Source organism: Tympanuchus pallidicinctus, unplaced genomic scaffold (genome assembly GCF_026119805.1).
Source record: "Tympanuchus pallidicinctus isolate F22 unplaced genomic scaffold, pur_lepc_1.0 scaffold13, whole genome shotgun sequence".
NCBI classification, from domain to species: Eukaryota; Metazoa; Chordata; class Aves; order Galliformes; family Phasianidae; genus Tympanuchus; species Tympanuchus pallidicinctus.
Window position 1 is genome coordinate 15,767,062 of NW_026294648.1, and position 14,844 is coordinate 15,781,905.

The 14,844-nt window shown below is 45.1% G+C and overlaps 1 protein-coding gene across 4 annotated transcripts in view; it reads right to left on the reverse strand.

Annotated features, from left to right (window-relative positions):
* DOCK11 (dedicator of cytokinesis 11) overlaps nucleotides 1-14,844 on the reverse strand; it is a 69,802-nt gene that overhangs the window by 37,533 nt on the left and 17,425 nt on the right. For 3 of the 4 annotated variants that reach the window (XM_052672882.1, XM_052672881.1, XM_052672885.1), the window contains exons 6-22: nucleotides 13,904-13,999; nucleotides 12,006-12,140; nucleotides 10,944-11,121; nucleotides 10,407-10,486; nucleotides 10,047-10,130; nucleotides 7,865-8,005; nucleotides 6,010-6,219; nucleotides 5,610-5,732; nucleotides 5,187-5,269; nucleotides 4,333-4,455; nucleotides 4,093-4,169; nucleotides 2,902-3,086; nucleotides 2,758-2,823; nucleotides 2,488-2,580; nucleotides 1,962-2,085; nucleotides 1,271-1,392; nucleotides 824-910 (exon numbers count right to left, since the gene is read on the reverse strand). In XM_052672882.1, coding sequence (XP_052528842.1) covers nucleotides 824-910; nucleotides 1,271-1,392; nucleotides 1,962-2,085; nucleotides 2,488-2,580; nucleotides 2,758-2,823; nucleotides 2,902-3,086; nucleotides 4,093-4,169; nucleotides 4,333-4,455; nucleotides 5,187-5,269; nucleotides 5,610-5,732; nucleotides 6,010-6,219; nucleotides 7,865-8,005; nucleotides 10,047-10,130; nucleotides 10,407-10,486; nucleotides 10,944-11,121; nucleotides 12,006-12,140; nucleotides 13,904-13,999 — 2,007 coding nt within the window. The remainder of the gene's footprint in view (nucleotides 1-823; nucleotides 911-1,270; nucleotides 1,393-1,961; nucleotides 2,086-2,487; nucleotides 2,581-2,757; nucleotides 2,824-2,901; nucleotides 3,087-4,092; nucleotides 4,170-4,332; nucleotides 4,456-5,186; nucleotides 5,270-5,609; nucleotides 5,733-6,009; nucleotides 6,220-7,864; nucleotides 8,006-10,046; nucleotides 10,131-10,406; nucleotides 10,487-10,943; nucleotides 11,122-12,005; nucleotides 12,141-13,903; nucleotides 14,000-14,844) is intronic. The other variant, XM_052672883.1, reaches the window with a different exon arrangement.

Below are 14,844 nucleotides of genomic sequence, written 5' to 3' on the forward strand. Positions count from 1 at the left end.
TGCCACTCCCATCAGGACTACAGCACTGCTTCAACTCTTAATGATTGCCATTGCTTCCCCATTCTTCTCCCTCCTCCTCCCAGGCTAAAGTTAATTACTTAATCCCAAAAAGGATCTGGGAATGTATTTTGAAGAGAAGTGAAGATAACGTGCTGTAAAAATCAGCAAGACTGTAAAACAGGTTTAGATTATGCTGACAACAAGTTGCAGTGAATGTAAACGCAGCTGATCACATCCAGCACAGGACAACAAGCCCTGCCAAGGGCATTTCCCTATGGGCAGTGCAGACAGGCAGTGCCCTGGAGCATCTGCTAGGAATCTTTGCTGCACATCACATGAAGCTTAGGGAAGTCCATCACCACTGAAAGTCAGCAGAACACTTAAGGAGTAGGTTAAACAGCCTAAACTGGTTTCAAAGGGAAATGAGGAATCCGGTTTTCTTGTGAAAAGTGTCTGCTGTAGTCAGAAAACTTCTTTTTCTATGGCAATGAACAGTCTAATGTTTGGGGGAAATCTTCCATCTCCACCAGTTACTTTCCTTTCCATGGCAGTGAAGCAGTTCATTTATTCAAATGTTTCCCTTGTCCTACCAGTTACAGAGCCACTGGCCAAGACAACACCAGCACCTCCCAGTGCTCATTCACTCACACAGCTGTCTCATCACACCCAGGCAAAGCAGAAAACCCCAGCAATGAATCCCAGACCTGCTGCTAGGGAAGTATTACAGCACTGCTCTGCAAACAGTAGAGAAGCAGCAGAGATACAGCAAATCCTTCCTCTGCTTTCGTGTTATAAGTCTACACAGATAACATGCTCAACCTACCTGGGTGTAAATGGTTGAGTCCAAGTGGATTCTGACTTTAAAGAGTGGCTTTGCTCCATCCACCCACTTTGCATCCACGCTGGACTGCTGTGAACAGACAACATTCATGAGCTTGGCTTCAGACTGTGGGAGGAAGGTGGTTGTATGCAGGCAGACAAGGGGTCAGAAGGTAAGCCTGAGGTGGAGCAATGGGGACCCCCAGTGATGCAACTCAGCCATGGGCAGAGTTGACCACATGAGAACATGCTCACAAAACACTCTCCTGCTGTGCACCACGTGCAACAGCCCAGTCCAACCTATCACAAACTGCACCAGCTGGGAGGGCTACACTGCTGTGACCATCTTTCCAGCCACGCACAAGCAGAAACCCAGAACCTGCGGGGGCAGCAAAAAGCTCAGCTTTCTTTTTCCCTTAATGTTTAAGCCCATTTTTAATGTCTTCCCTACCCTTCGTGACTCTGTGTCCCCAAGACCCAGGTAGCCAGGTGGAAGGTTGGATGAAACAGGCAAATGCCGTTCCAGGGTGACAATCCGTCCATCCTTCAGCAACGGGACCCAAGCGTATCCCACTGCAGAGGCAACCAATGGACAAAGTTAGCAGACACACAGTTACTTCAAGCTCCAAAAAGAAATGTATCTCACCCTACAAAAATCCAACTCACAGTTGTGCAAGTGGCTCCTACCAGACAGGGATCAATCATGTCAGCCTTGCTAAAACATATTTTACCTGCTGACTCAGTGAACAAAATTCAGCACAACGGAGATCAGGAATGGGTTTGAGGAGCAGAAATGATGTGCAAGCCTTGAGCAAAGTGGCAAAGGTCCTTTAGTTGCCCAAAGACCAGTTGGAAGGAGAAGCATCCCAACCAGAGGGACTTCAGTCTTTGACACATGCCCAGAGTTGGCAGGAGTGGCCCCTGAGGCCCTGATCTTGTGCCAAGTGCTTGATAGTGACTTGACAGACAATTTCCCCATTCATACATGAATGTTGGGTATCAGCAGCAAAATTTGAGCTTTCCTATACACAGCTTAAACCCACAGTTTCTCTTAGGATGCTCCCATAAAAGAAAACATAGATAGAAAATTGTTGTAGTCAAATATTATGCTCCAGCAGAAGTAATGTAAGGGGTGAACATACCTTGAGTTTCAATGGTGTCCTGTTTTTTCGATGTTGCCTTTGTATTAATTTCACAGCTGACATGATAGAAGGTGAAAAGCAAATGATGCTTTTGATGGAGGTGAATTGGAAGCTCAATTTTAATCTAAAATGATATCATGATAGGTAAGGCTGTGTTTTTAATCACGGAACAATACTTTATGTTCTATTTCATTTCACAAATGTTACATTTTATGCAGTTACACAAGACAGACTCCTACCATCTTAAATAACTCCCAACTACCATTTTCAGCACATTTGCACATTACTTATTAATGGTGATGTGTGACTGGAGTGCACAAAGCGTGACAGTAAAAACAGCACAGAACAAACTGGCATTAAAAATTGATAAAATCTCTGGCTCTGCTGGGTTCTTCTACTGAGGTGCAAAGAGATGATGTTTGTTTTTTAACCTGTATTTCCCCCAGCCCTGGAAAAAGACGTATCCTGAAAAGCTGCTTGGCTTTGTAGCACCCAGGAAAGTTTATTTCCCACCATTTTGCTTTACCTCATCATAGAACTCTGGGCTCTGGTTGTGATGCAGCACAGCTGCATACGCGTTGGATGTCAGGAGCTGGCCTCCAGGTTTGCCATAGATACACTGGAAATACAAATGAGAAGCTTGATTCAGGGTTGCTGTCACCCTAAATTAGATGACCGAGTGGAAACAGTGAGCATGGAAAATGTTTTCCTATTGTTCTGCTCAGCCTGGCTGGCATATGGTGCAAAGCTGCAAACAAACGTCAGCCCCAGGTCACCAGAAATAAAAGGTACCCACCTTTAATGGCCTGGCATCAGCTTCATCTGAATCCCTGAACTCAATGCAGACAGCAATGTTCCTCGCCTGAATTAGAAGAAAAGAGGAGGATGAGCCACATCCACAGGTCAGCAGCATCACTGCAGAGCCCACCAAGTCACTCACCTTTGCAAACACCTTCTGGTTCTCATACTTCAGATGCAAGGGATACACATACAGGTGGTTTTTGTAGACAGTGAAGGGATAACAGTATTTTGCAACTTCTGGGACAAGCTCCTCCACTTCAACTGCAATGTTCTCACAGCTCTTCTCAAAAGGCTTTATAGGAATATAAGAAGCTGTCACACAATCTGAAAGAGAAGGAAAGGATGAGCACATGGTGCACAAACATGGGTAGCACAGCTCATGTGTCATGAAATTTGCAGGTCTGAAACTGCCATTGCTCCCCAGAACTCAGTTCTCTCCATACTGGAGGGCCACACACGTGAGCAGGCAGCAAGGTATGGCTCACTCCATAAAAATAATTTGGGGGGAAATTCTCCTCTCAATCATGTAACATCTGTTGCTGCACTAGCAACACTGAGAAAAGATGGGTGCCAGGAACCACAGGGCTCTGCTCTTCTTGCCAGAGGGGACTGCAGAAGTGTCACTTTGCTGAAGCTCTGGGGAAAGTCAAAGGGCCTTTTGGACTTCCCATGTCTGGGCAGGGATGGCTGCCCTGCTCAGTACCTCCATCTTAAGACTCCAGGAATCTGACCTGTTACTGCTTTATAAAAACATGCAAACACCACATGACCAAAGAAGATGGACTTCTGAAATAACAGCTTGAGACTGACTTCTCAAAGTGCACAAGTCCCACAGTGTCAGAACTTTTCCACCCTCTGCTTCCATCAAGAGAGTTTTTAACTCAAGTCATGGTGTTGGAGGAAAGGGAGAAGAAAGGAACCCTGCTAAAAAATCTTTTAGACAGGGAAGCAGATGACAGAATCTGGATATGGGATGATCCTGTGATGTGACACTGAACACACCACAAGTGTGGAGAATTAAACTGAACACAATGTTATGGATCAAAAATGTTATCTGAGCTCAATGTAATAATGGCAAAAGCAGACAGGTGGCTTCCTTTAGATTTAGGATATGACAGCCATGCAGAATGTGACACCCTCAGGTCACACCTCTGCACTAAGACCACATCTCTCCACAGAATCCATCAGAAAAACAAGTCAGTGGTTGTGTTGAATTACTGATTTCTTATTTCAACCCCAATATATTCTTGCTAATGAAACAGAAAAGCTCCACAAACACGCACTAACTCCCAAGCACCATCAGCATTTATTTCAGATCCAAGTTACTTACTTGTGAAGTCCAGTGGGATGTCCTTGATGACAATATTTAACTGGGCTGGAATGATCTGCAGCTTTGTCTTCTCTGGTCTGCATTAGGAAGAAAGGAGCGAGGTGGTGAATTTGGAAAATTCAAGTGCTGAGCCCATCAGCAGGGCTTTTAGTTACCTCCTGACTATTTCAGAAATTGCTATCTCATGCTTACACCCAGTGCTTAAAAATGTATGTTAGAAGGCCTCTGCACCAGGCTTACTTCTTATACTCTGCTAATAGCTTCAACATGTCTTCATTCGAGAGTTTGCCACTGTCTTGCTTGTACAAGGGCGAGAATTTTCCTTCAGCATCAAGAGTGCCCTGGGAGTCTTTGAACACCGGTCTGCAGAAAAGAAGAGACACGTTCCCTAAATGATGGTAAAGATGCAGGCATAGGAAAATCAAGCTTCAGAATACACATGGCAAGCTGCATACCACCAAATCCCAGGCCACTATGACAGTCATTTGGTGTTCCCATGTCATTACTGTTCCTTGTGTCAGCACCAAATGGCAATTTAGCAACAGGAGGCAGTGGCAGAGAAATGAACTTGCCTGTAGGGCATTCTTTTGACATGAGTTTTAAGGGAGTTAACACTGAAATAACAGCAATGAAATACAGTCACTATCTCCAGTTGTTCCCAAGAACATTAGTTAAAGCAGAGCCAGAGACAGAGGTGTAACTCTGCTGATTGCCTCTGCTTTTGTCCCCTCCCTGGCAATGCATAGTGCCAGGGGGTAATTTCTGCACCAGTTCTCACACAGGACAGAGTGACCCAGCCACAGGGATGTTCTGCCTCAAAATCAGTAGCTGCAGGTCAGCAGGAAGGTTACGGTCTTCCCAGCACTGTTTACTATTTAATATTTTGTTTCTAATTCTAGAGAGAGTATTTCAGGCCAATCCACGTTCTGCCTGAGAAGTCAGGGCCAGATCCTGCCCTTTGTTGCTTCCACGCAGCCTCACTGACTTCAGCAGCTTGGCCCTCAGCCCATTCAGCCACATCAGCCTGATGCTGTCCCAGATCACTGACAGCAGCAGCTCCCAACCCAGAAAAAGCACGGTCCAAGGCCACTAACCTGGCAGCCCAGCCAAAGGGCATCCGGTACTGCCCCAGACGGCTGCACACCTGCTTGGCCACCTTGTGGACCTTCTGGGCTGTCTGAAAAACACAAGAGAGAAGGTGAGCATGTGCCACTGCTTCCATGCTGCACTGGGAAAAGAAAAGAGAGGGCTGCATTCGCCAGGGAGGAGATGCTCTGTATTTCACAACGCACAGTGCTGCATACACACAGCATAGCATGGCCTGAGGAGCTGATAGAAAATCCCTATCACTTCACACCATGCATATTTATTACAGCACAGGCAGCAGAATGTATGGAGAGCAGACTTTGCCAGAAAGCAGCTAAAGAGCAGCAGGAACATCCCACGTTACAGACCACACTACTGCTCACAGCAGCACGCAGTATCAGCAAGCAGATCCCCCCACAGCCCCATCTCACCTTCCCTGGGTCTGAGTTTTTCATGTATGGTTCTGCACAGTGTGTAATGCTGCCCTGCAGCACCTTTTCCACACGGGCCACCAGGAAGATCTCTGCATGCGGGTCAGTCACAGAGAAAACACCCTACAACAGACAAGACAGGGGACTGTCAGCAAGTGGGATACCTTACTTGTAGCACTGATTGTCCTCTCCCAGAGAGGACACAGATCTTACTCTGGCAGCTACCATGGATGGGCCATGGGAGCTATCAAGGCTTGAGAATGGTCAGCTCCTAAAGAATTCTAGCTGGTGCCTGTGAGCCCACAGTAGCAATCAGGCTGAGACTGACCGAAAAATGAAGCTACTCAACAGCCACAGCCTTACAGAGACACAGAATGAGAGGACAAAGTCAGTTCTTCACCCGTTTTATGTAGCGCAGGCAGGACTCAGGGATCCCATGCACGAGGCTCTCGCCTGGCGAACGCCCCTTCACATCCTCCACCTTGGAAGCTGATGTATCCAGCAGCATGTCACGGACAGACGGAGGGTTCAGGTCCACGTGGAAGTCTGCAGAAATCTTGCAGTTATTTTTCAGGTCAAACAATGCCAAGCTGAGGAAAAAGGGCTCAACCTGCAAATGGAATCCATGTGTCAAAAAGTGCATGGTACCAACTCAAGGTTATTCACATGCATTGCCTTCCCCACCAGCCAGGCCTCTTGTATCTGTTTGTTCCATTAGTTTTGTCTATCAGAATTTTCCTGGATTCTTACAATTCATGCTTATTTGCTTTATAAATTCATAAGTCCACTTTTCCCCATTCATTATCTTCTGTTTTGATCTAATCAATTTTAAAAAAGGCTTTCATTAAAAAAAGGGAGGGAGTTTTCTGTAAATGATAAACTACAAGTTTAGAGAAAAAAATGATCCAAATTACTCAGAGCTGTTTAACCTGGGTAATGGGACAGAAAGCAGCTTAAGAATGTTTATGTTCACTTGCTGAAGAATACCTCTTATTGCCTGAAGTCCATCAGCTCTGGGTGGCCCATCTGTAGATACAGAACATTCCCTTGCTGCTACACACGGGGCACAGAAGCAAAGTAGGTGCAAACCACCTCCCAGCCAGGACAGCTAGCACAAGGCTGGGAATTCTATGTGCAAAATCTGCATGTGGTGAGCTGCTCTACAGCTGAAAGTTGTCTTGCACCAAGCTCAGCTTGTTTTGTAGCTATTGACCTTGACAGCACAATGCAAGTGGCAACAATATCATGTGTTTTCAGTTCAATGATCACAGAAGGTGTTGTCCACATAAAGATAAAAGTGAAGGCTTGAAGAGAGGCTGTAGCACATCCGAGATGTTGCAGCATAAGTTGGAGGCCTCAGTACTAAAATTACCTCAGTACTAAAAACATGCTGATTAAGTCCAGCACTGGGCTGATAATATCAATCAAATAATATCAATCTGTTATCAGTGATGCATTCATCTGCTGGAAGGGACTGAAGAACAAGTTTGGTGTGCTGGTTGATCCCACCCGGACTGTGATACCATCAGCACAGACTGGTCAGCTCATGCTGCTGCCTCCCAGCCCTGCAATGCTATCTGCTGCTCTGGACACCCTTGTGTCAAGGACAGACTCTGATGCAGGACATGGTAACAGGGAGAACGTCTTGGGAGAAAACACTGGGAGAGAGTCGTTTGTTCAAGTCTGGCAGACCAAAGCCGGAGGAGAGATGTAATTGCTAGCTACAATTTTCTGAGTTGCTGGCTAAGATACAAGGAAAAGCTTTTTAGGCTAAGGCACAGCTTTGGCACAATAACAAATGCATATAATAAAGTGAGTGTGAATACTGTTGGTCTGGGAGACAGGAGATTTCAGAACAGGGAAATCCCTTGCCATTAGAGGAAATGAAATAAAACACAGCAATGGGTGCCTTGGAGATGGAGCTTAATCATTTACCAACAGGACCTTCATGGGGATCCAGAATATTGCAAACACACTTTCCCCCCGTTCCCTGTGCACCTGAACCTCTGGCTTCCTAGTATTCCCAGATCCTGGCAGGCCAAGGTATATTAGGGCAACTCCATCCCAAGACATATTCTGGAACACCAGAATACCCAGGCAGGCAAACCCTGCAAAGACCCTGGGCCAGCAGACAGCACCTGCCCAGGCCCCACCATAACTCATGGCAGAATGGGACTCCTTTATCCATCCAGATCAACCTGCCATAGGTTTTTGTTGCCAGTAGACAAAGCAGGAAATGCCAGAGCTTTCCTTACGTTGGTGGGTCCTCCCTCCGACTGGTCGCTGAGCTGAGCGAGGAGGTTGAGGGACAAATCTTGGCAGCAGACCACAAAGCGCCTGCTGCTCTTCTCCTCGAATGGCTTCACGTCCGGCTCCATCCCCGAGAAGTCGAGCCTCTAGACAGCAAACAAACAAATCTGGTCTCATTAAAAAAGAAAACATACCCCCCAAAAAAATGTTAAGGGGTCACATTACAGCCAGTACGACCTTGACCATTTTTGTTTAAGTGGTGTGAAAAGGACAGGATGTTCACAGATGAGTGCCATTTTGTGATGTTACACAAATGTGTTCAAGACATGAATTCATGGGGATGTATCAATTTTTAGCTATCTGGTTTGTAGAGCACAGAAAACTAAACCTCAGAATGATTTCAGTTCCTTCCTGCTTTGCTGTAACCTTGGGGATCTTCCCAAAACACCATTTAGAGGTTGGGGAAGAAAGTGGAGTATAAGCTGTTGTTACCCTCAGAAAAGTATCTTCCACTTTGAAGATTTGACTAGTTTAAGACATGGTCCCTGTGCCTGAAATAGAAAGAAGGCACATGCTTTTGGGATCATGAACATCTTGAACCGAAGGCATTTCTAGATGCACGGCAGTAAGTGGTATGGTTAGCAACAACAAGGGCTGCCCGCAGAGATGGTTGGGAAATCCAAACAGCTTTGGTTATCATCACATCTTTCCTAATCCTGCACACACATGGCCAGTTATTTCCTCAGTGCCTACCCTTCTCAGAGAGCAGTTGCATATGTGACCAAAATACCATCAGCCACGGAAAGACTCATAACCTTCACCACTCCCACTGTCCTGGGCACCAGAGCCACAGTTACCAACCCCCCCTGAACATCAGCACATCTCTCAGTGACAATCTGGCATGGTTCTATTTGCTTTTTCTCCCTCAAATTCTACAAAACGTGCTTGCAAAAGTGAGATCTCACAATCAAGTAATTTGTGCAAAACAGGGTGCAATTGTTCATCTGATTCTGCAATTGTTCATCTGATTCTGAGAAAGACTGCTTTCTGCATTTCCCTTCTATGAGGAAAATGCACTGCAGGTGCACGTTCCTTCTCCCAGTTTCCTTAGCAGCAGGCACACAAGCACGTACACATTGCACTGACTGGGGAGGTGATTTTGGATGTCCAGTCTAAGAGCAGATCTGACCGACCCACACCACAATGTGGAGCTCTGTGTGCTTAGGGAGGGCAGAAAATCTAGCCAAAATTTAAAAAAAAAAATAAAAGTTCTGTGTGCTGCATTAAATGATATTTTCATTTTTATTACTTGATTAAGTCATAGGAAACTTCTTCAAGCTTCTCTAGAAAAACAAACAAACAAACAAACAAAAACCCACACCTAAATCTCTCCTGGATGCCTCAGGACTATCTGTCAAATACTTTAAAGAGGTGCCAGGAAAAAAGCACATTTAGTACCACTAAACTTTTTAAAGCCTAATTACACTTCCTTGTTAAACCAGGATGTTTTTCTTCACAGGTGTGAACAAGTAAAAAAAAAAAACGTTCCAGAAAGGGAACCAGAAACTAAGAAAGAACTTGGAACAATTCTCTGCAATTGTGTTAACAATTGCAGCTCATTCCACTGAAATCCCACAGCTGGGTTTTGGCAGAGAGCTCAGCAGAGAGGTCAAAGCTGAGCAGAAAACAAACCAAATAGTGTCCAATTCCCTACTTTGGGCATTAGAACAGTGTGTGGAGTTTCTTCTGCTTGTACCTCCCCACATGTGAAAACTCTGCAGTTCACCTCTAGCGTTACTGTTCGTTCCTCCAGATGTGCTGAGGCCATGCAGCACTGCAGCTCTCTTTGCAATCCCACTTCTGCTGCTTCTGCCCCACTGTGGGACCCTCCCAGAGGCCCAAATGATGAGTTTGAGATGCAGAAACAACATGATGCATGACAGAAGCCAGAAAAGCTGGAGGGAGGCCACATGGGGGGCTACTGCAAATGCTCCTTTTGTTTGAGCTATCAGGTGAGCATTGATTTGTTCAGACCTCATTGACAGGGAGGTAGGCTGAACTCTTATTCTCCAACCTGCCAAAAAACATGCTGTATCTGCAAGCAAATGCTGTGGTTGTTTAAGGAAATAGGGGAGGCACGATGCCAAGGGAGCAAAACCTCACATTTGCCAACAGGGGAATGTTTACCTGGACTTCTGGGTCAAAAGAAAAGAGGTTTTGTCTTCCATCATTTCTGCTCAGTTTGTTCAGCTGATCTGTTTCTCTTCCATACTAGGACAAAGAAAAGCATTGATATTACTGCCTGGCCTCACTTCCTTTCAATGAAAGAATGGGAGAAAATAAAATAAATATTTTTCAGGTATCCTCTGTGGTGGTGCAAGGCTTCCCAGCTGCATCCACCAACACCACTCAGAGTAAGGCAGCTCAGCTCTGCTAACTGAGAAAGCAGACAGAAGCAGGCAGCTGCACTCTGGATCATGCAGGAGATAGAAGTGGTGGAGAGAGCTAGAGATGGGGCTGGGAGAGCAATCCCTGCAAACACAATACCTTCATCAGCTCTGGATGCATGCTTCTCTCCAGACTTTCCAGGATGTTTTCTGATTTTCCCTGCGTGCTTGATTCATCATCTGCAAGGACACGAAAAGCAGATGTTCAAAACAACTGCAGGAGCACCATTCTATTTTCCTCTGCCAGAAAGCATCCTGCAATATTTGCTTACAATTGCACAAAAATAGTTTATGGATAATTTATAGAGACTTTTCCACTTGGATGCAAGATTTTTCCATACGTTACTAATAGCAGAATGTACTATTAACAGCCTGCTAGGTTTTTCCAAAGCAGAACTTCAGCCCAACTTTCCAGGGGTCTTGAAACGTTGCCATCGATTTCCCATCCAGAGGAAGGGTTATGTTTCTCTCCACTTTTATCCTTCAGAATATTGTCTGCATTACACTAAGCCATTTGGCATAGCATCCTTTGTCAGCCACAACACTTGCAATTAATCCAGAAAGAAAAATGGATGCTTCTGCAGGCACCCTGCTTGCTTCCTGCTAGAGAAGGTTGAAGGCTGATTTATGAACTGACCTTGTGCAGCTTCCACAGTATCTTTCTTCTCTTGCACCGAACTCTCACTATTGCTCTGAATGATCTTTCTCAGAGTCACCAGCCACTCTTCCATCTCCTGCTCTGTTTCAGCTGCAAGGTAGTGGCTGTACTTATCTATCGTCTTGAGTTCAAATGCATAGCGGCGCATCTTGGGACACTGAACAAAGAAGAAAGGGCAAGTTTTGTGTTAGGCCTCCCTCAATAAATCAGCACAGCATTTTCTGCAAAGCTCCTCTCTGAAAAAGCGACCTGAACTGAAATGCTATGACAGGGAAGAAGAATCATCTCACCACACAAGGACCCTCCCTAGTACCTCTGCTGCAGTAATCAGTGAGGGCTGTATGGTTGCAATCATGTGCAATACAGCTCCACTGCTGCCAGTTACTCTGAGAGTGGAATTAAGCCAGAATGAACCACAGACATTACACTGAGGAACAGCAGCAGGCTCCCTCTTATGTCATCAGACCTTTAATATTTACCCAGAGAAGCCAGGAGTTGGATTTGTCCAACACAATAAGTAATGTGGCACATTTAGAGGAATCTATCTTAGAGGAAAGCGGTTCAATATCATTTTCTGATCTCTGTCTTTAAACATCATTTCCCAATGAGAAACCCAGGCAAATCTGATGCAACTTGGGCAGTACATCCTGTACACCACCAAGACATCTTCGCTTCTGCGTTAGCTGTGTTCAGAAAGATAAATGGAAACGGCTCTGACTCATCTGTGCTGAAGCAAACAGCCAAAGTAATTCAAGCTGCCGTGTGCCGGCTCTGCCACACTTGGTGCTTGGAGCTTCAGCTCTGACAGGAACAGAAGAAGGCACAGCAGTGATGCACTGCTACACTTGGCTCTCAACCCAAGCTGAAGCCCAATAAAAATACCTTCTTCTATGACCTTACAGGCAGTTTAGGAGTGGTACACCCGTAGGGCTGCACATTTGGGTTAGTTGGTAAGCCCTTTCTTTCACCTCTCAGTGTCACAGAGTGAACATTTCCATCTCTGAGCTTGCAAAGCATCAGCCCAAGTACAGGCACACCTACCTGGACCACATCATTACAAGCATCCAGGAAAATACAGCCTTTGGATTCTTTTGAAATTTTCTCATCTTTGTAGGAATTAAGAATGTAGGAGCCATCCGTGAGTTGTGACAGGTAAAAATATCTCCTCTTGAATACCTGCAAAAGTATAACATCTCACTCATGGAAGTACTCACTCTGCTGGATATCCCAAGCAACAGTCTCAGTTTCTGCCCTCCTGCTATTGAGAAAATATTGTTAACAAGAAGCACTGATGACCCTTGAGTGTTGTAGATGCACCCCTCTGAGAATGACTTGGTTTTGTAATGAGAGACTTTGTCATCTGCTTTAATTTTAATGTCTTTGTTGTTATTATGAGTTTGTCCATCCAAAGCAAAGCCCCAGGGCTTCTAGCTCATCTCTCAGCTGGCTTCAGCCTCAGTTTGTGCACATGGCAAATCTAGATCAGTGCAGAACATTCATCCTGCCCTCCAGCACGTATTTCCAGAGTTTTTTTTTTAATAAAGACCTCAGAATTACAAAGTAAGCCTCCAGAAGACTTCGGAATAGACACGTGGAAATTCCTAGCCCTCAAATACAAGCCAAAGAATACTGCAATCTATGCAAGTGCTCGTGGTTTCATTTACTGTGGTTTTGTGTGGCCATTTTTTTCTAACACGTCTGTTTTCATGAACTGGCTTTGGCTTAGTGTGTTCAATTCCCACCTCAAATGCAGTAAGTTTGAGAGAGATACCTGCATGTTTGAGTTATGGTTATGAAGACTGAATTAATTCATTAGCCAGCACACTCTCCAGCTTTCTCTCAGAACACCTTCCTTCACGCTTGTCAGCCCATAGGCATTGGACTATAATTCAGGAGAGCATTCTGGCAGCAGTTAAGACAGCACCATATGCTGGCAGGTGCGTGAGGTGCATCTCACAGTGGCTGGATATCACTCTTAGCAGAACCACGAAGCACCCCAGGCTGAAGCAGCATTGCAAAGCTCTAAGTGTTCCCACTGTTCTGAATACATGGAATAGCTACAAAAGAAACATTTGTCACCCCAGATGGGAGACTACCAGTAATTCTGTGCCTCCATCACTGCTGACACAATCACATGTTCAATAAAACCACTTGCTCGCTTGCACAGAACTGTGCCCAACCCCACTCAATGATATCCTCTGGCATCATTTAGATAAGTAGCTTGCTGCAGGAACTGTAATTACCAACAAAGCAAGGAGCCTCATTGCAGCCATCCCTCAGCTGCACAGCTGAGGATAAATACACAGTATTCTCTCTGTGCTGTAAGAAGGCAGCTGCATGGTGGAACATAGGACAGGCTTCTTGCCATGGCAAAAACCTGTAGTGGAACTATTAAAAATTTCCACTGCAAAACCTAAGCAATGTCAGGCCAGATTGTGTGCAAGGGAAAACAAGAGACAAGGCAGCTGTTGCTTCGAGGTCAGTAATGTTCTGTCTCCTCAGTGACATCATCCCTGCTTTTAGAGCAAAGGCTTGTCATTTCAATTTAAAGCTGCTTTCTGTACATATTTCCTACCAGTAAGGAAACTATCAATTTAGAGAGTCTTCTTTGCAGGGCAGCTGTTTGTTATTTAAATTGCCTTCTTCTTCCTAGCCTCTGCTGCTCATTTTGAAAACAATCTTGGTTTACTTGAGAACACTTTGCCTTCTTGCTCAGATTGCCTGTTGTGATTAGAAGTGCACTGGGCTTAAATTCTGGGAAGGGAAGAACCAAAAGCTGTTTCCAGACTGCATTTTCCAACCCATCTTGGGATGCCCTGTAAGAGAGGTGGATGCACCCAAACCTGAAAGCATCCCTGCACTCCCACTGCCTTTAGAGATAGGATCTGAACAGAGGTTGTGTCTTGTTCACAATTAACCTAACACAGGATAAGGCTCACCCTCATAGTAACAGTGATTGTGCTGTTGACATTTGCTTTGTGCAACCAGCCTTGCTTTATCACACCGCCCTTCTGGGAGCACAGAGATGAGGAATCCTGAAAGAGAGCAAAAGAGAAAAGAGCAGGTCAGCTTAACTGCCTCCCATGTAAAATCCCCTTGGGACACAAGGGTATGTCTGCACTGGAAAGCAATACTGTTAACCACAGCAGGATAGTTAACCCCATAGTGTAGAATGCACACTTAACATGTACAGCGTTATCCCAAGAAAATTCAGAGTCTTCTCTTTCCAAAGAAACAAGCTGGTTTGGGTCACCTTTCAAAGGAAAAAATACATCTACGCTGACAGAGCTGCACAGGGGTTTTGCAATGAGGAAATGCATGTTGGCTCTTAGGCAGTATTTCAAAAAGCTGGGGAAGTAGGACATTTTCTAGATGGTCTCTTAGGACAGTTGCAAAATGCAGCACTTCGGATTCACTTCATCATTTCTTTTTTGCATAAATGAACTTACCATTTTAAATTGAGGCAGCAGAACATCAAACCCAAATAGCTGAAATGTGACTGACTTGTTTCACGCTTATCAAATCGGAAGGTTTCAAGTGACCCAGCTGCACTGTTCTTGGCACATTGGCTGGGATTTCTACCTTTGGTCCTGCCTTGTGCTCCCAGAAAGGGAGAGCAGCCCTCCACCCATACCTGGCAATAATCTCCACTAGGGACAGAAGGAAACTTGCCCTGTCCCTTCCAATGACTCAGCAGCAGAGGTGAACCTGGACTATTTGCCCATGAGCTATCAAGGCACTGCTTTATATCATCTCCTGCATCCAAAACAGCAGCTTTTCAACTCTTTTCTTGCCAGACTTCCAATTCAAAAAAGTTTCTAATGCTTTATTTCCCTGGGTAAAACAACCCACAGTTTCTCCTTCAAAAAGTTTCAACTTT